A 19,960-nucleotide genomic window follows, 5' to 3' on the forward strand; every position below is an offset into this window, starting at 1 on the left:
TAATTTTCTATATTTTTATATTTTCTACTGTTTGCCAAAGTGGTTTCGAGCCATTAAATGCTCCTTTGAGTCCTCGCATAACAAAACACACTAATATTATTTTTGTTACGTAAACCTCAATTGAAACTCGTGTCCTGATTTATTAATTAAAATTAAACTGCTGTTCTGGATGCGATTCCTCTTCACTTAGCAGCCGAGTTTGTCCTTAAAATATTTTCTTTTGCTGCAACGGTTTGGAAACGCTCCACGGTTATGGAGCATAGAGCACTACAAATAAATAAATCATTAACTGTTACGGCAAAACAAGGACTGAGAGCGTTCACGGCTGATTACAAGTGTCTTAATCACCACGACGAACGTCCTCGACGCTGTTTCTGCTTTTAGACGAGAGGAGCCGAACAAGCCGAGCAGTAAAAACGTGAGAAAAACAGTGAAATCCGACTTTATTTAAGGACGAAACATCTTCAAAGTCACGTGTGTCTCATAAAAACCATCCTGCTGATTCGTCCCGCTGTGTGTGCTTTGACGCCACGTTGAGTCCAATTTAAAGAAACAGTGTGTGAAGTCATGGTTATTGTTTCTATCGGGGTTTGTACTGTGACTTTTTTCTTTCTTTGGGGGGAGAAACATTGTGGGTGAGGAACGAATAAAGAAAAAGCTTATTGTATTTTTTGGCTGTTTTAATATTAAAGAACAATGAATGAGCCATATGAGTCGTATTGTTTTGATTATTGTTTCTTGAAGTACTCAGATCCTTTACTCAAAGCACAGACAGAGGCCGTGTCCACATGTACATGGGTTTTTCTTAAAATGAAGCTTTTCCGTACTCGTAAACAGCGTCTCAGGTCACTGAAGACAGATTTTGGAAAGCTCCTTCCAGGGTGAAGATATTCAGAAACTCAGTTTTCAGCGTTTACATCTGGACGGGCAGAAACAAAGAGTTTTGGAGACGATGACGCAGAAGTTTGAGTGTTTGTAGCGTCGTGACAGAATGGATGTTTGCTTGTCGTTATATTAAGAAAGACAGACAGACTGAATATGCAGTGATGGAAAAGAGATAAAAATGGCTGTTTATGATGTTTTGCTGACAAATTATTGAGGAAGATTCTGTGAAGAGCCGTCACGTTTCACTGCCCATCGACAGGGATTTATACAAAGACGTCTGTACCTAAACTTTTGGTATTGATGACTTTTGCAAAGACAAAGATACGTTCTGTGTTTGTGCAGCATGAAGGAGTTTTCCCCTTTTGTTGCACACTGACAAATAAATCAAACAATCTGAACATCACACAGAGAAAATACTCCTGTTTTCAGCTTTGTGACGATGCATCTTCCAGCTAATCCAGGAGGGTTTTTCAGGAGTTTATTTAGCTCAAGAATGTTCTCAACACATGAAGAAACACTTCATCCTTCAGTTTATGTGGAAAAGTCACATTCAAAAGCATCATATTTGGAGATAAACTCACTTTCTTTATCCGTTTATTGCACCTCTACCATTCAGCAATCTGTCTTATCAGCACCTTTTGTTTAATTTCCTGTACTGAGCAGGTGTGACAGCATGAAATCCTGTCTGAAAGGCCACTTCATGTTCTTCTTTACACTCGTACCAAGAGAGGAGAACTTAACAGCTCTCGTGAAACAGAAGAAATTTCAACATTTATCTTCCTCTCCGTCCTGTACGACCTTTATAAATCCCCTGTCCACACCGCCTAGATTCTGCTAGAACTGAGCCTTAATTACATCAAAGCAATTACAGAGCCAAAATGAAGGCCTCCTCCACTGAGGAAGGAGGAAAAAAGTCCAGAAGTAACTTCAGAAACTCAGAGTTAAAGACCTGAACCGGAGTGTCAGCGTGTCTCTGGTGGTTCTGCACAGAAAATCTATAAAGGAGGAGAAGTCTTTTGTTCGTTTGCTACTGTAGCAGAAGACAAATCCGCTTTAGTGGAGCTTTCTCTGAGTATTCACAGTAATAAGTCAGCACAGCACAAATAGATTTAAACTAATAAGAAGATAAATGACCAGAAATGTAACTGGAGCTATGAGGAAAAACAGAAAAAGCTCTCAAATGGGATGATTTATGTGGCTTGTGTCCACATAGTTTTGGCCATATAGTGTAAACTGTGTGTGTGTGTGTGTGTGTGTGTGTGTGTTTGTTAATATAATGCAAGTTTTCCACCTCGGTTGAAGCTTCTGGCCTTCAGATGTCTGAGTTCTGCTCTGGAAGCTGTTGTAACAGGTGAGTGACGCCACGCCGCCATCTTGTGGTGAAACACACACCTCACATGACTGGGTAAAATATCAGCTGCTCAGTATGTAACTAAGTACATTTACTCAAGTAAATGCAAGTTGAGACTTGTTTTCCACTTCATCTCAAGAGGGAAATGTACTTTTTTGGGAAATATTTTGATATCATGAAGTCATTTTTCATGTAAAAGAACATTTTATTATTCAGATTTGAGGATTTTTGCTCTTTGTTTTAATTTTTTAAATAATCTAAGTTAATTTCTAATAATTTTGAGGTTTGTATGGAGTCATGAGAGTGCCCGAAAAAGAAGAAAATGGAAAAAAAGGGAAATAAAAGTAAATTAGGAACTGTGATAATATTAAGAAAAAAAGAGTTAAGTACGGAAATATAAAGATAAATAACAAAATATAAAATATTCGTAGCATTTTCATTTAGTTTTACGTGTATCTGTTCGTTTATTTGAATAATATATATGAATTTTTATCGATATAAATCATACTTTTCACTTATTTAGTCTTTCTTATTCCTCTTTATAGATAATGCTCATTTAATGGAGCTGAATCTAAATGCAACTACTATAGCTGCTACTACTACTATAATATATATATCTCAAACAATCAGCAGATTAACAGAAAATGAAATGTAAAAGGTAACTTTAATAAACTAAGCTCTGTCCTTTAGTTGAACTTATTCAGACTAACCTGCTGTTATCAGGTCAAAATGATCCTGTTTTCTTTTATTATTCAGCTAATTTGGTTCTTTGAACGCAGCATCGTTGAATAACAGTGCGCTCTTATTTTGAAATGAAGGCAAAATGTTCTTTATTCGTCATGTGCACAACAGCCACATTGAAATTCTTGTTCTCAGACTGCTTTCAGCAACAAAATCTAATAATCAATAAAGTATTCTGCTGTACACTGAGGTAGACTTGTGTAGAGAAGTGATAATGTGCATATAAATACATACTGTGATACAGTGATACAATAAATATATGTAAGCTGTGATGTGTGCAGGTATAAACTCCCTTTATATATATATATATATATATATATATATATATATATATATATATATATATATATATATATATATATATATATATCTATATGTATACTTTATAGGACAGATACTGTATGAGGTCATGTGCGGTGCAAAGCTGAAGAGTTCTGTTCGAACCCGACGCGTCCTGACAGTTATCCACGCTCTGATCCATAAATCGACATCTGTTCATCAAGATCAGCTGAAATATCGTCTTATCTCCATTCTGATGTCTCAAGTTTTTAATCAGCCCACGGAAGAAGAAGCCAGGGATCAGTTGGCTTCACCAGCAGCTCCGAAACATTGTCCGTCGCCCCAAGACGACAGCTGTTTTTAATACTCGTCCCCTACGTCTATTCCTTCATCTTCATCGAGGAAGTCCCTCCCGACCTCTTCGTAATCCTTCTCCAGGGCAGCCATGTCCTCTCTGGCCTCTGAGAACTCTCCCTCCTCCATGCCCTCTCTGACGTACCAGTGGACGAAGGCCCTCTTGGCGTACATCAGGTCGAACTTGTGGTCGAGTCGAGCCCAGGCCTCGGCGATGGCGGTGGTGTTGCTCAGCATGCACACCGCCCTCTGCACCTTGGCCAGGTCTCCTCCAGGAACCACTGTGGGAGGCTGGTAGTTGATGCCCACCTTGAAGCCTGTGGGACACCAGTCCACGAACTGGATGTTGTGCCTGGTTTTGATGTTGCTGATCGCCGTGTTGACGTCTCTGGGCACCACGTCGCCGCGGTACAGCAGGCAGCAGGCCATGTACTTTCCGTGACGAGGGTCGCATTTCACCATCTGATTGGCCAGCTCGAAGCAGGAGTTGGTGATTTCAGCCACAGTGAGCTGCTCGTGGTAGGTCTTCTCTGCTGAGATCACCGGAGCGTAGGTGGCCAGAGGGAAGTGGATACGAGGGTAGGGCACCAGGTTGGTCTGGAACTCTGTCAGGTCCACGTTCAAGGCGCCGTCAAAGCGCAAAGAGGCGGTGATGGAGGAGACGATCTGGCTGATGAGGCGGTTCAGGTTGGTGTACGACGGACGCTCGATGTCCAGGTTCCTGCGGCAGATGTCGTAGATGGCCTTGTTGTCCACCATGAAGGCGCAGTCGGAGTGCTCCAGGGTGGTGTGGGTGGTCAGGATGGAGTTGTACGGCTCCACCACGGCTGTAGACACCTGAGGAGCCGGGTAGATGGCAAACTCCAGCTTGGACTTCTTGCCGAACTCGGCTGAAAGACACTCCATCAGCAGAGAGGTGAAGCCGGAGCCGGTTCCTCCTCCGAAGGAGTGGAAGACCAGGAAGCCTTGAAGACCTGTGCACTGATCAGACTGAACAAGAAAGATAGGATTCAGTATTTAAGAACGCCGCAAGAAGACTAAAAACATACTTCTTATAAGGATTGTGTCAAGACTATCAAGAACTTTGATCTTCTCGGCACTAGACAGCCTGACAAATGTCATCTTCTGGTTGCTCCTACCATTTTGCGGATCCTGTCGAGTACGGAGTATACGTGCTCCTTTCCCATGGTGTAGTAACCACGGGCGTAGTTGTTGGCGGCGTCTTCCTTGCCTGAGATCAGCTGCTCGGGGTGGAAAAGCTGGCGGTACATTCCTGTACGAACCTCATCTGAAGGAGACAGAAAGGTCGATGTCTTTAGGGATCAGTTCCCTTTTTTGTTTTGCTGGGAAGCATGAAGAACTCACCAATCACAGTGGGCTCCAGGTCGACAAAGATGGCTCTGGGGACGTACTTCCCGGTGCCGGTCTCACTGAAGAAGGTGGTGAAGGAGTCGTTGTAGCCTCTGGTTGGCTTCTCGCTGGGCATGTGGCCGTCCGGCTGGATGCCGTGCTCCAGGCAGTACAGCTCCCAGCAGGCGTTGCCCATCTGGACACCAGCCTGGCCGACGTGGATGGAGATACACTCACGCTGTGGAGGAAAAAAGAAAGAAGAGACTTTATGTTATTGTTATTTAACGTTTCTGTTCTTAATCCAGAATGATTTGAGGATATTTCATGTTTAGATTTTGCTGCCTTCCAGCTTCATGCCATTATTTTGGCCATGAAGTCTGTCTTGACCTGCTGAAAATGACAGTTGAGCACCAGGAAATTTGCGTTAAAACCTGCTTTCTGTGTGTTCAAACTCACAGGTCTCTATATGCAAACTCTGCAGAAAAACCATCAAACCAGGAGTCACTGATCTAAATATTCAAGCAGGGGTGATTAACACAGTTTCCTCAGGGGCCAAAGTGCCTCCACACCCTGTTGAAGTATTTCTAGTTCCTGTAGAAGATGAGGGTGGGGGGTGGAGGCTCGCTGAGTGCTGAAACAGTTTGGTCTCTGTAATTTTGTCCTGAGGGAGTTAAAGATGTGACGTCGTCCCTCCTGTTTGGTTAACTGACCGTTCACGAGGAGATGTGTGAGACCAAGACCAACAACTTCTCACTGATACCAAAGAAGTTATTATCTTAAAAATGCATGAATCAGATTATTTTATTTTCTGTCCCACTGCTGTGTGTTGACATTACTGCAGCAGTCAGTCTGTCAACAAGAGGCCAGCTGTCGGTGGTAACACGAGAACACAAACACGTCAAGAATCGCTGTCAGAATACCAGCGTGGCACGTTTACGGAGACCCGGAGTGACCACAGAGAGATGCAGTTTGTAAAATAGTAACATGAGACCCTGATTTTGACAAATCTTATTACTTTATGTCGAACCAAAAATCAAAACAATATAATAAAAAACAAACAAAACAAAAGTAACAGTGTCCAAAATGTAGCAGGTAGAAGTAAAACTTATATATCCCTACCCCCTTTTCTCACTTTTCTTCTTTTAACTCATATTATTTCAACAAATTCTCAAATTTATTTCCAACTTAACAGTTTAATAGACCACAAATACGGCAAGACCCACTAACAAATATTAAAAAAGAAGATTGTGCAGCTATATGTACCAAAAAAGAGGCCAGGAAATGTGTGTTTAAGGAGGAAAGTCACAATAATAACAGCTGAATATTGATAACAATGAGTGTTTATTCATATTACAGCTTGTTTACCACTTTATAATTATATTTCTATTCCTTAAAAACCTTCATTTAAACAGAAAAGGTCCATTTAATGAATAAATGACAGAATGAATGAATGAATTTTATATTTATTGATCAACATGTAACCTCAGGTGTCAGAGGATTAACTGTAAATATGTGAGAAAAGCACTTAAACGCTCTCTCTTTCTTATATTTCTAAATAAAATGGAGTTATTTTGTGTTTCTGGACCGAACCATCCTGCAGGATCCAGAATGTGTGAACACAGAGTTTCTGTTCCAGCCCTCCAGATTCTCCTCAGGGACCCAATTTTTCATTTTTTGCAACAATATTAGGACACAAATGAACGAGTTGTTTGTGTTTTATTAGTTTCATGTGCCCTAACAACACCGCAGAGTTATTTCAGAAGCAGCCCGGGGCCACTAAAGTAGAAACAATAGACAAAAGGTTCAGGTTTCTGGCAACTTTTAGGAGGAAAGTGTGTAATACCACCATAAAATCAAGTGTTTGTGTGGCTCAAACTTTAAGATGTGACTCATAATTCTCACCAGAAGCAAATAAAACACTGCTTATGTTTCCTTTCCTGGATGTCAGACTGCAGTAACAAAGACTCAGTACTCACCATTGTGCTGTTCTGGTTCTCCTTTCTGGAAAAGAAGAAGAAGAAGTTGAAACTTTGAGTCTGTCTGTGAGTGAAGTCCTGTCAGAGTGCTACACTTCACTACAGGGGAGGTGTGAGTGGCTTCCTGTTTGGCCTTTTCAGAGTAAATCAGCACCCAGAGTACATTTACTCAAGTACTCTACTGAGAGATGGAATTATAGTATTTCATAGTACTAACTAACAGTAAAGTTTGAAGTACTTCTACTCGAGTATTTCCATTTTATGCAACTTTATCCTTCACTGCGTCTCAGAGATAAACATGTACTTTTTACTCCACTATATTTATTTGATAACTTTAGTTACTTTGCAGAGTACATCCTGCATCAGAGCCAAAGTAGCACATTTATTTTTTTTCTAATAATTGGAAAAATGCCAAATAAAAGTCGGACAATAATAAAGTTTTTTTTTTTTTTACAGTAATTTAACTTTTACTTGTATTTTGATAATCCTTTTTTTTATCTGAATGCAGAAAAATTAAGAAAAATTAATCAGTAACTAAAGTAAATAAGTATAGTGGAGCAAAAAGTTCAATATCTGCCTCCTAAATGTAGTGGATTGAAAGTATAAAGTAGCAGAAAATTGAAATACTCAAGTACAGTACTTCAAAATTGTATTTAAGTACGTACTTGAGTAAAAGTACTATATTTCTCTCTCTCTCTCTCTCTCTCTCTCTCTCTCAAATACTTCATTAAAGCATGTACTTGTACTTAATCACTTCCCACCACTGGAATTAAACTTTAAGCTGTGATCACTTTACTGCACTTGGTCCTGCTTTTACTCTGAAAAGGCCCAAACAGGAAGCCATACCTCCCTCTATAAAAAACCATGAGGCTGCAGCTGTTGTGGCTCCTCCTCCTCTTCCTCTTCCTCCTCCTCCTCCTCCTCCTCCTCCTCCTCCTCCTCCCCCTCTAGCAGTTATAAAAGTGTGTGTGTGTCACACACTGTCAAGACTTCACTCACAGAGATCCCATTATAGGTCACTGTGAGATCCTGCAAGTTTACACTTCTTCTTCTTCTTTAAAAAAGGAATCAAAACAGCACAATGGTGAGTATAAAGTCTTTATTACTACTTATTATAGAGCTAAAATCCATAAAAAGTCATATTTGTAGTATTTTATATCTCTACTAGTGAGAGTTGTGACTCAAAAAGGCTTAAAAACACATGAAAGTCGTACATTTCCTGTTACATCAGCTCACTTTCCCTCCAAAAGTTGCTTCAAATCTGACTTTTTGTCTTCTGCGTCTACGTTTGAGGGCCTCAGCCTGCTCCTGAAACTACTCTGTGGCATCGCTACAGCACATAAAGCTGATTTGATTTGTTTTTAAAGCGGTGAAATAAAAAACACAAAGTCCATCAGTGGAAACACGCTGCCAGGCATGTGGCTGCAGCTCCAGTAAAGGTTAACTGTTTCCATATGGGTAGTGGAGGGCGTGCGGGCTGCTTTTGGGAATGCTGATGTGTATTTTACTTTTCGCTCACAGATTAGCTGCAGAGTTAGACCTCTGTCTGCTACATTAACTTTAAAAACAGCAGCACAATACGCAACCAAGACGCATATTTGTGGAGGGAAGCCACATGACCATAAATCCCAAAAGCCTTGGATCAACATTTTTCAAACTAACAAGAGCTAAAGAGTCTTAAGTTCATTCTCCAGGACGTTGACCTCTCCTTCCTGACTTTGATCCGTCGTAACACGGCTGAAAACAGCGAGTGTGTTGTAATGTTTGCAGACAGTTTGTCGAGGTGAGGAATAGTCTGTTTTCACAACTGGCTTTTGAGCTGCTGACACTTCCTGTTGGGCCATTTGGTAGACAGCATGAGGAGGGAGGAGGTGTGAAAAGCACAAAAACATGGATTTTCTCTTGTGAAACGATAAAATCGTGATGTTTCTGATTGAGTTTTTATCTCAGTACACAACAGCTTCTAGCACAATGCCCTCATTTTGTTGCTGGGATCCAAACATATGTGTGACGTAGTTTCGGGACAAGATACAGGAAGCAGATAATCATGAAGTCAAGTTGCCTGGAGTGAATTTCACAGTCTGTGTGTTGGCGGATGTGGCGTGTTGCAAAACCTTTGAACAAACAACCCACCACTTCCACTTTTCTCCTCTCAATCTGAAGCAATCTGGCTCAGGAAGCAGAAACAAAATGTAAAGTACATTACGACGCTGTACATGCTGCGTGGGGCTGGTCAAAAGCTGCACTCTGCAGTTCAGTGGGGTGTAGTTGAGCTCTCTGTGGGACGCATGAGTGAAGCTACACTCAAAATAGCTGCTGCTGCTGCTGCTGCTGCTGCTGAGCTGGCCGCCATCGCCATACTTGGCAGCTCCCATGTCACCGTAACTCCTCCTCTGACGTTATCAGCAGGTTTTTAGGGGGGAGGGGAGGTCCAGGGATCAAAATTCAAAACAAAAACCCACAATGAACAAGACAATCTGTGTCAAGTTTGTACACTGTGTCAGTTTTAGTTTCTGCTTGTCTGTTCAACTGAACTGTCAGTCTTTGGGTCTTTGGTTGAACCACACTTGTAGCCGATTAGTTAGCCTACAATTAGCCTTAAACAATGTAGCCATGACTTTTATGTAACTGTTTCTACTGTAGCAACTTTAAGCTAAATGTTCCAACCATCAGTCCAATACATTTAGGTATATTTAAACTATTTATTTGTTACATTTAGCTAAATATCACAACAAAACCTTTATCTGTTATTTAAGTTTAAGCATGTTATTACAACCATTTATCCATACTTTTAGCTAACAGTTACTTTATAACTATTTAAATTGTTTATCTAATACGTTTAGCTTGCTATTATCAATTGTTTATAGATTACTTTTAGTGACTATTTCAACCATATATCTGTTAGTTGAACAATTTTAACTATTTATTCATTACTTTTAACGAACACTTTCAACCATTTGTCCGTAACTTATCAAACTATGTCATCTGTTTATATCCATTACTTTTAGTTAACTATTTCACCCATTTATCTTACATTTAGCAAATGTTAACAATTTCAGCCATTTTATTATTACTTTTATTTAGCTATTTCAAGAATTTCCCATTACTTTTAGCTTATTATCTCAACTGTTTATATATTTGCTATATTTAGCAAACTAGTTCAACCATTTATCCCCTATGCTGACTATTTCAACTAGCTTTTTAATCTTGCATTTAGCTAATGTTAACTATTAACCATCACTTTCAGCTAACAATTTCAAAGTTTATCCATTTGGCTACTTTTAGCTAACTCTTTCAGTTGTTTATAACTTTTAGCTAACTCTTTCAATTGTTTATCTACAACTTTTAGCTAACTATTTCAGCCATTAATCCTACTGTCAGCTTGTTTATTTGGTTTAAATCGTTTATAGCTGTCGGTCTGCATCATGTCACGTAAGGAATGTGGATCTTAAAAGAAAGTAGGTCACTCATGTTCATGATAACTCGCTTTGAGATTGTACCTGATAAAAATCTATCGAGTGAAGCACTGTCTTCAAACTAAAACAGTCTACTTTAAGACTGCTTATCAGACTGAGTGACCTTGTGAGGGAGGACGGGTTCTGCATTGTTGGAGCCCGGTTATTTGTGTGACAGAAGAGGTCTCACTGGAAAAACATACCGAGCTGCCATCCTGAGATGCTTTGAGGCTCGCCTATAGGCTCAAAGAGAGGCTGACATCACAGGAATTTCACAACAACTCAAATATTTCACTGGCTCGTGTGTTCCCTCTAGAGATGAGGTCACAGAGGTCGTGGTCAGCTGCAGCCTCTAAGTCACCCTGCACACACACACATAATTATAGCATGGTTTGTTTTACCTAAACTCTTGCCTTGGCAGGTATGAGGTGAGTCACCAAAAAGGGCACGATGGTATTTTGACAGCAATGCCTGACGTGTTCGTGTTCTCATGTTACCAGAACCAGCTGGCCTTTTGTTGGCAGACTAACTGCTGCACACATTTGCATTTCTGTCGCTTTTATCTCCCCTTGAACGGCCATTTAACCAAACAGGACAGATGACGTAACATCTTTAACTCCCTCAGGCCAAATTTTACTTCCACATGATGAGAACAAACTTGTTTCAGCACTCAGCGAACCTCCACCCCCTACCGTCATCTTTTACAAGGAACTAGAAATACTTCAGCAGGGTGTGGAGGCACTTTGGCCCCTGCAGACACTCTGACAAGACTGTGTTAATCACCCCTGCTTGAATATTTAGATCAGTGACTCCTCATTTCATGTGTCACAACCTACTCGCAAGGAATTGTGAAAGGTTAATGTTTTTTCTGCAGAGTTTGCATATCCAGACCTGCTCGTTTGAACACGCAGAAAGCAGGTTGTGACGCAAATGTTGCAAAAAATGCAAAAGCAGTTGAAAAGTCACCGTGACTCCAGTGTTTCTTGGTACTCAACTGTCATTTTCAGCAGGTCAAGACAGACTTAATAATAAAAATTAGTGGCATGAAGCTGGAAGGCAGCAAAATCTAAACATGAAATATCCTCAAATCATTCTGGATTCAGGACAGAAACATTAAATAACAATAACATAAAGTCTCTTCTTTCTTTTTTCCTCCACAGCGTGAGTGTATCTCCATCCACGTCGGCCAGGCTGGTGTCCAGATGGGCAACACCTGCTGGGAGCTTTACTGCCTGGAGCACGGCATCCAGCCGGACGGCCACATGCCCAGCGAGAAGCCAACCAGAGGCTACGACGACTCCTTCACCACCTTCTTCAGTTCGACCGGCACTGGGAAGTACGTCCCCAGAGCCATCTTTGTCGACCTGGAGCCCACTGTGATTGGTGAGTAGCTTTAAATCTAAACAACATTTTAAAGGGTTAGAGAGAAGACAATAAAGCTATTAAAGATTAAATTAGTTGATCGTTAACCATATTAACAAGTCGGCTGAATCCAAGAAATCATATTTCTATGAATTTATATTCTGGCCAAAGTTCATTTCAAGCTGTTCATTGTTTCCAAGTCAACTGAGTTTTATTGTGGCCACACCCACTTCAGTTTGAATCAGCCAATCAGATCTCAAAAGCTCACTTTTCACTACTAGTTATCTGTCAATAATTGGATACAATCGTTTTGTCTTTTGGACAAATGTTAAATTCACAAAGAATGAATTTCTTCAATTTATTAAGTTAGTTTATGATTTAAATAAAATTTTGTCCTTGAAGAGGATGTGGATGTGGAAAGTTAAGGGTAGGCCTTAGGGTTCGGACACAATCTGTGCAACATATGAGACCCTAAATTGTTCGACCCTCGATTCAGAAAAGTAGAAGTCACATAAAGGAGGATATATAACCGTCTCTTCTCTCTCCTTCAGATGAGGTTCGTACAGGAACGTACCGTCAGCTTTTCCACCCTGAGCAGCTGATCTCAGGAAAGGAGGATGCCGCCAACAACTACGCTCGTGGTCACTACACCGTCGGAAAGGAGCACATCGACTCCGTTCTAGACAGGATCCGCAAACTGGTAAGAAAGGCTGAAGGGCAAGAATCATGTTTCTTTTTTGAGAAAACAATACCAATCAGTGTAGTTTTTGATTAGTTCTTGATAGTCTTGACACAACCCTTATATATAAGTTTTTTAGTCTTCTTGCGGCGTTCTTAAATACTGAATCCTATCTTTCTCATTCAGTCTGATCAGTGCACAGGTCTTCAAGGCTTCCTGGTCTTCCACTCCTTCGGAGGAGGAACCGGCTCTGGCTTCACCTCTCTGCTGATGGAGCGCCTCTCAGTTGACTTTGGCAAGAAGTCCAAGCTGGAGTTTGCCATCTACCCGGCTCCTCAGGTGTCTACAGCCGTGGTGGAGCCATACAACTCCATCCTGACCACCCACACCACCCTGGAGCACTCCGACTGCGCCTTCATGGTGGACAACGAGGCCATCTACGACATCTGCCGCAGGAACCTGGACATCGAGCGTCCGTCGTACACCAACCTGAACCGCCTCATCAGCCAGATCGTCTCCTCCATCACCGCCTCTTTGCGCTTTGACGGCGCCTTGAACGTGGACCTGACAGAGTTCCAGACCAACCTGGTGCCCTACCCTCGTATCCACTTCCCTCTGGCCACCTACGCTCCGGTGATCTCAGCAGAGAAGGCCTACCACGAGCAGCTCACTGTGGCCGAAATCACCAACTCCTGCTTCGAGCCGGCCAATCAGATGGTGAAATGCGACCCTCGTCATGGAAAGTACATGGCCTGCTGCCTGCTGTACCGCGGCGACGTGGTACCCAAAGACGTCAACACGGCGATCAGCAACATCAAAACCAAGCGATCCATCCAGTTCGTGGACTGGTGTCCCACAGGCTTCAAGGTGGGCATCAACTACCAGCCTCCCACAGTGGTTCCTGGAGGAGACCTGGCCAAGGTGCAGAGGGCGGTGTGCATGCTGAGCAACACCACCGCCATCGCCGAGGCCTGGGCTCGACTCGACCACAAGTTCGACCTGATGTACGCCAAGAGGGCCTTCGTCCACTGGTACGTCGGAGAGGGCATGGAGGAGGGAGAGTTCTCAGAGGCCAGAGAGGACATGGCTGCCCTGGAGAAGGATTACGAAGAGGTCGGCATCGACTCGTTCGAAGAAGATGAAGAGGGGGAGGAGTATTAGACAGACTTGTATTAAAGAAGTGGTAAAGTTCTCCTCCAGAAGCAGTGTGAGTGTTAATGTGCAGTTTAACGACTGGTTTGTAGACCATCAATAAACACTAATGTAACTGCGGAGCTGCAGTTTGTCCAAGATCAATCCCATGGTGTTTGGTTTATTGAAAAATTACTCTCCAGTGGGAGAGAATGTGTCTTTGCCTTCTTTTCTAAATAAAGTTGTTTACGTCTACTTCTCTCGATCAGAACTTTTTTGGTGAACTGACTTCGAAGAATTAAGTCTTTGGACGTTTGGACTAAATATGGACGGAGCTTCCGGTTTTGAAAAGGGAAGGCGATGCAGAAGTGCCTTAAACCTGCAGTCTTTCTAATGTCCAGTGTTTCTACTGGTTTCATAAAGAAGTCTGATTGTATGTAAGCTTATGAGAAAATGACCCTACTTTTCACTTGTTCTATTACCTCAGTAAACAGTTTCCTGATGAGTTAATTGTCTCGATCTCTAGTTTCATGTCTTCTTCAGCACAGCATGATGCTCAGTTTGTAAAAATAAAGGTCCCATTTAGAGTAAAATAGATGATAAACGGCAAACGCTTTAGGATGTAGCTACCTTGTGATTGAACAATCATGATAACCTCCCCATCTCTACCTTCTGGTCCAAATATGGTCACTTCTGGCTCCAAAAAACCAACATGGCGCCAAACTCAAGGCTTCAAAACAGTAGTCCAAAGACCAATGGGTGCTGTCTCAGTGGGTTTAACTAATGATTATTATTATCTGCCGGTTGATTTTCCTTTCTGATTACTGATTTTTCACCAACGATGTCAACAAATAATTTGTTTGTACAGTCTAAAACCCAAACACTTTTTAAAAAGGTTTTTGTTGAGGCTTTTGTTGAATTCATTTGGAGCTGTTGTCATATAGAAGTCCTGAAGCCCAAACCTGCAAAAAGTGCCTCCTATTGACAGTTAACTGGACCATGACCAAGATGATGAAGGATGAACCCCAAAAAGGAAGTAATTTTCAAATACAAATGCCCCCTTTCTTAGATTTACAATAAAAGAGTCTTGATAACATTATTATTTTCAAGATTCATAATTACAACCTACTAGACACACTGTCACTATGGGATGAGAGGTTAACGACTTTGTGTCACGACAACTGCAAAATAAATGTTTGTACTCCAAAAACACTGGATCCTTTCTCTAATGCAACTTATTTCTTCTTTGGCCTGGATGCTCCCGCCTGACGGCGTAGAAGCAGTGTAATGTGTAATGTACTAATGGGTAAAATGACCTGGAAGCTATTGAAAAAATCGGGTCATGTTTTCATGAAAAATAAAATATTCATGAAAAAAAGAAATTCCACTAAAATCCAATAAAAACTGCTGTGTCTCATTCAGCCAGTATAACAAGACATTTGGGAGCGATTTAGAGTCAATCGGTCCAAAGACCTGGAAGCCTTTGAAAAAAATCGGCCAATGTTTTCATGAAAAATGGTGACTTTTCTTTAAAATATTCATGAAAAATAAAAATTCCACTAAAATCCAATAAAAACTGCTGTGTCTCATTCTACCAGTATAGGACGAAATTTGTGATCGATTTCGAGTCGATGGCTCAAATGACCTGGAAGCTATTGAAAAAATCGGCCGATGTTTTCCTGGATTACTGACTACCTGACAGGCAGGCCACAGTTTGTCTATATGGGCAGTGTTCTGTCTGATGTGGTGGTTAGTGATACAGGAGCTCCACAGGGGACTGTACTGTCTCCTTTCCTGTTCACCTTATACACCACTGACTTTCAGTACAACACCGGGTCGTGTCACCTGCAGAAGTTTTCTGGGCACTGGTGGACAACTTTGTGGAGTGGACTGGACAGAATCACCTGTGGCTGAACATCAGCAAGACCAGAGAGATGGTGATTGATTTTAGGAAGAAGAGGAGGAAGGCTTTCCAACCTCTGTGCATTCTGGGACAGGATGTGGAGGCGGTGGAGGATTATAAGTACCTGGGTGTTACCATCAACCACAGACTGGACTGGAGATCTAACACTGAAGCTGTTTACAAGAAGGGGATTAGCAGACTATACTTCCTGAGGAAGCTGAGATCCTTCAACGTGTGCAGCAAGATGTTGGAGATCTTATCAGTCTGTGGTGGTCAGTGTACTTTTCTTTGCTGTGGTTTGTTCGATTTGTTTGATCTCTGATCTCTCTACTGTTTTTACTCCGTTTATAACATGTTTACATCTGCACATTTTAGGTAATTTTAAGTCTATTTATCTATTTATATTACCTGTGGTTCTATTATTGCACACTCATAAGTATATGTTGGTTCTGTTGTTGCACATTCATAGGAATTGTTTATTCCTTGTATAGTTGTATAGCTTATTATTGTTTATAGTATAGTTTGCACTGTGTATATACATTGTATATATCTTGCTATTTATGTTGTGTACAGACACTGCTGCTGTGAAAAAATAAATGTTCAGTCTGCGATCCCTAAATTAATTCTATTCTATTTCTATTCTGTTCTATTCTATTTTCATGAAAAATGGTGACTTTTCTTTAAAATATTCAAAATATTTATAATAATATAATATATATAAAAAATTCAAATAAAATCTAATTAAAACTGGGGTGTCTCATTCAGCCAGTATAACAAGACATTTCGGCATTGATTGCGAGTCAATCGGTCGAATAACCTGGAAGCTATTGAAAAAATTGGCCGATGTTTTGTTGAAAAATGGCCACTTTTTTCTTTAAAATATTCACCAAAAATACAAATTCCACCAGAATCCAATGTAACCCTAACCCTAACCCCAGCCTTAAGGCAGTCTCATGAAACATTGTCCCTTTTCACTAAAATATTCACCAAAAATACAAATTTCACCGGAATCCAATGGAGACTGCTGTGTCTCGTTCAGCCAGTATAGGACCACATTCGTGCCGAATTTCGAGTCAATCGGTCAAAAGACGACCGTAACCCTAACCCTAGCCCCATAACCCTAACCCTAACCCTAACCCTAACTCCAGCCTTAAGCCAGTCTCATGAAACATTGTCCCTTTTCACTAAAATATTCACCAAAAATACAAAATCCACCGGAATCCGATGTCTCGTTCAGCCAGTATAGGAGCACATTTGGGAGCGATTTCGAGTCAATCGGTCCAAAGACCTGGAAGCTATTGAAAAAATGGGCCACTTTTTTCTTTAAAATATTCACCAAAAATACAAATTTCACCGGAATCCAATGGGAACTGGTGTCCCTTGTTCAGCCAGTAGAGGACCACATTCGTGCCGAATTTCGAGTCAATCGGTCAAAAGACGACCGTAACCCTAACCCTAACCCTAGCCCCATGACCCTAACCCTAACCCTAACCCTAACCCTAACTCTAACCCTAACTCCAGCCTTAAGCCAGTCTCATGAAACATTGTCCCTTTTCACTAAAATATTCACCAAAAATACAAATTCCACCGGAATCCGATGGGGACTGCTGTGTCTCGTTCAGCCAGTATAGGAGCACATTTGGGAGCGATTTCGAGTCAATCGGTCCAAAGACCTGGAAGCTATTGAAAAAATGGGCCACTTTTTTCACTAAAATATTCACCAAAAATACAAATTTCACCAGAATCCGATGGGGACTGCTGTGTCTCGTTCAGCCAGTATAGGAGCACATTTGGGAGCGATATCGAGTCAATCGGTCCAAAGACCTGGAAGCTATTGAAAAAATGGCCCACTTTTTTCTTTAAAATATTCACCAAAAATACAAATTTCACCGGAATCCAATGGGAACTGCTGTCCCTTGTTCAGCCAGTAGAGGACCACATTCGTGCCGAATTTCGAGTCAATCGGTCAAAAGACGACCGTAACCCTAACCCTAGCCCCATAACCCTAACCCTAACCCTAACCCTAACTCCAGCCTTAAGCCAGTCTCATGAAACATTGTCCCTTTTCACTAAAATATTCACCAAAAATACAAATTCCACCGGAATCCGATGGGGACTGCTGTGTCTCGTTCAGCCAGTATAGGAGCACATTTGGGAGCGATTTCGAGTCAATCGGTCCAAAGACCTGGAAGCTATTGAAAAAATGGGCCACTTTTTTCACTAAAATATTCACCAAAAATACAAATTTCACCGGAATCCGATGGGGACTGCTGTGTCTCGTTCAGCCAGTATAGGAGCACATTTGGGAGCGATATCGAGTCAATCGGTCCAAAGACCTGGAAGCTATTGAAAAAATGGGCCACTTTTTTCTTTAAAATATTCACCAAAAATACAAATTTCACCGGAATCCAATGGGAACTGCTGTCCCTTGTTCAGCCAGTAGAGGACCACATTCGTGCCGAATTTCGAGTCAATCGGTCAAAAGACGACCGTAACCCTAACCCTAGCCCCATAACCCTAACCCTAACCCTAGCCCCATAACCCTAACCCTAACCCTAACCCTAACTCCAGCCTTAAGCCAGTCTCATGAAACATTGTCCCTTTTCACTAAAATATTCACCAAAAATACAAATTCCACCGGAATCCGATGGGGACTGCTGTGTCTCGTTCAGCCAGTAGAGGAGCACATTTGGGAGCGATTTCGAGTCAATCGGTCCAAAGACCTGGAAGCTATTGAAAAAATGGGCCACTTTTTTCACTAAAATATTCACCAAAAATACAAATTTCACCGGAATCCAATGGGAACTGCTGTCCCTTGTTCAGCCAGTAGAGGACCACATTCGTGCCGAATTTCGAGTCAATCGGTCAAAAGACGACCGTAACCCTAACCCTAGCCCCATAACCCTAACCCTAACCCTAACCCTAACCCTAAATCCAGCCTTAAGCCAGTCTCATGAAACATTGTCCCTTTTCACTAAAATATTCACCAAAAATACAAATTCCACCGGAATCCGATGGGGACTGCTGTGTCTCGTTCAGCCAGTAGAGGACCACATTCGTGCCGAATTTCGAGTCAATCGGTCAAAAGACGACCGTAACCCTAACCCTAGCCCCATAACCCTAACCCTAACCCTAACCCTAACTCCAGCCTTAAGCCAGTCTCATGAAACATTGTCCCTTTTCACTAAAATATTCACCAAAAATACAAATTCCACCGGAATCCGATGGGGACTGCTGTGTCTCGTTCAGCCAGTATAGGAGCACATTTGGGAGCGATTTCGAGTCAATCGGTCCAAAGACCTGGAAGCTATTGAAAAAATGGGCCACTTTTTTCACTAAAATATTCACCAAAAATACAAATTTCACCGGAATCCGATGGGGACTGCTGTGTCTCGTTCAGCCAGTATAGGAGCACATTTGGGAGCGATTTCGAGTCAATCGGTCCAAAGACCTGGAAGCTATTGAAAAAATGGGCCACTTTTTTCTTTAAAATATTCACCAAAAATACAAATTTCACCGGAATCCAATGGGAACTGCTGTCCCTTGTTCAGCCAGTAGAGGACCACATTCGTGCCGAATTTCGAGTCAATCGGTCAAAAGACGACCGTAACCCTAACCCTAGCCCCATAACCCTAACCCTAACCCTAACCCTAACCCTAACCCTAACTCCAGCCTTAAGCCAGTCTCATGAAACATTGTCCCTTTTCACTAAAATATTCACCAAAAATACAAATTCCACCGGAATCCGATGGGGACTGCTGTGTCTCGTTCAGCCAGTATAGGAGCACATTTGGGAGCGATTTCGAGTCAATCGGTCCAAAGACCTGGAAGCTATTGAAAAAATGGGCCACTTTTTTCACTAAAATATTCACCAAAAATACAAATTTCACCGGAATCCGATGGGGACTGCTGTGTCTCGTTCAGCCAGTATAGGAGCACATTTGGGAGCGATATCGAGTCAATCGGTCCAAAGACCTGGAAGCTATTGAAAAAATGGGCCACTTTTTTCTTTAAAATATTCACCAAAAATACAAATTTCACTGGAATCCAATGGGAACTGCTGTCCCTTGTTCAGCCAGTAGAGGACCACATTCGTGCCGAATTTCGAGTCAATCGGTCAAAAGACGACCGTAACCCTAACCCTAGCCCCATAACCCTAACCCTAACCCTAACCCTAACCCTAACCCTAACTCCAGCCTTAAGCCAGTCTCATGAAACATTGTCCCTTTTCACTAAAATATTCACCAAAAATACAAATTCCACCGGAATCCGATGGGGACTGCTGTGTCTCGTTCAGCCAGTATAGGAGCACATTTGGGAGCGATTTCGAGTCAATCGGTCCAAAGACCTGGAAGCTATTGAAAAAATGGGCCACTTTTTTCACTAAAATATTCACCAAAAATACAAATTCCACCGGAATCCGATGGGGACTGCTGTGTCTCGTTCAGCCAGTATAGGAGCACATTTGGGAGCGATTTCGAGTCAATCGGTCCA

General features: G+C 41.7%; 2 protein-coding genes across 2 annotated transcripts; one reads left to right on the forward strand and one right to left on the reverse strand.

Moving 5' to 3' along the window:
* Positions 1-3,616: 3,616 nt before the first annotated feature.
* Positions 3,617-6,954, reverse strand: LOC140992174 (tubulin alpha chain-like). Its single transcript, XM_073462451.1, has 4 exons — positions 6,937-6,954; positions 4,976-5,198; positions 4,750-4,898; positions 3,617-4,600 (listed from the first exon to the last, which is right to left on the reverse strand). Exons 1-4 carry the CDS (start codon positions 6,937-6,939, stop codon positions 3,617-3,619), a joined length of 1,359 nt encoding a protein of 452 aa, XP_073318552.1. The 5' UTR covers positions 6,940-6,954.
* Positions 6,955-7,921: 967 nt separating this feature from the next.
* On the forward strand, positions 7,922-13,818 carry LOC140991963 (tubulin alpha-1C chain-like). Its single transcript, XM_073462135.1, has 4 exons — positions 7,922-8,020; positions 11,552-11,774; positions 12,305-12,453; positions 12,619-13,818. The coding sequence occupies exons 1-4, from the start codon at positions 8,018-8,020 to the stop codon at positions 13,591-13,593; spliced, it is 1,350 nt and encodes a 449-aa protein (XP_073318236.1). The 5' UTR covers positions 7,922-8,017; the 3' UTR covers positions 13,594-13,818.
* Positions 13,819-19,960: the final 6,142 nt, after the last annotated feature.

The sequence above is a fragment of the Pagrus major genome, chromosome 24 (genome assembly GCF_040436345.1).
Source record: "Pagrus major chromosome 24, Pma_NU_1.0".
Classification (NCBI taxonomy): Eukaryota; Metazoa; Chordata; class Actinopteri; order Spariformes; family Sparidae; genus Pagrus; species Pagrus major.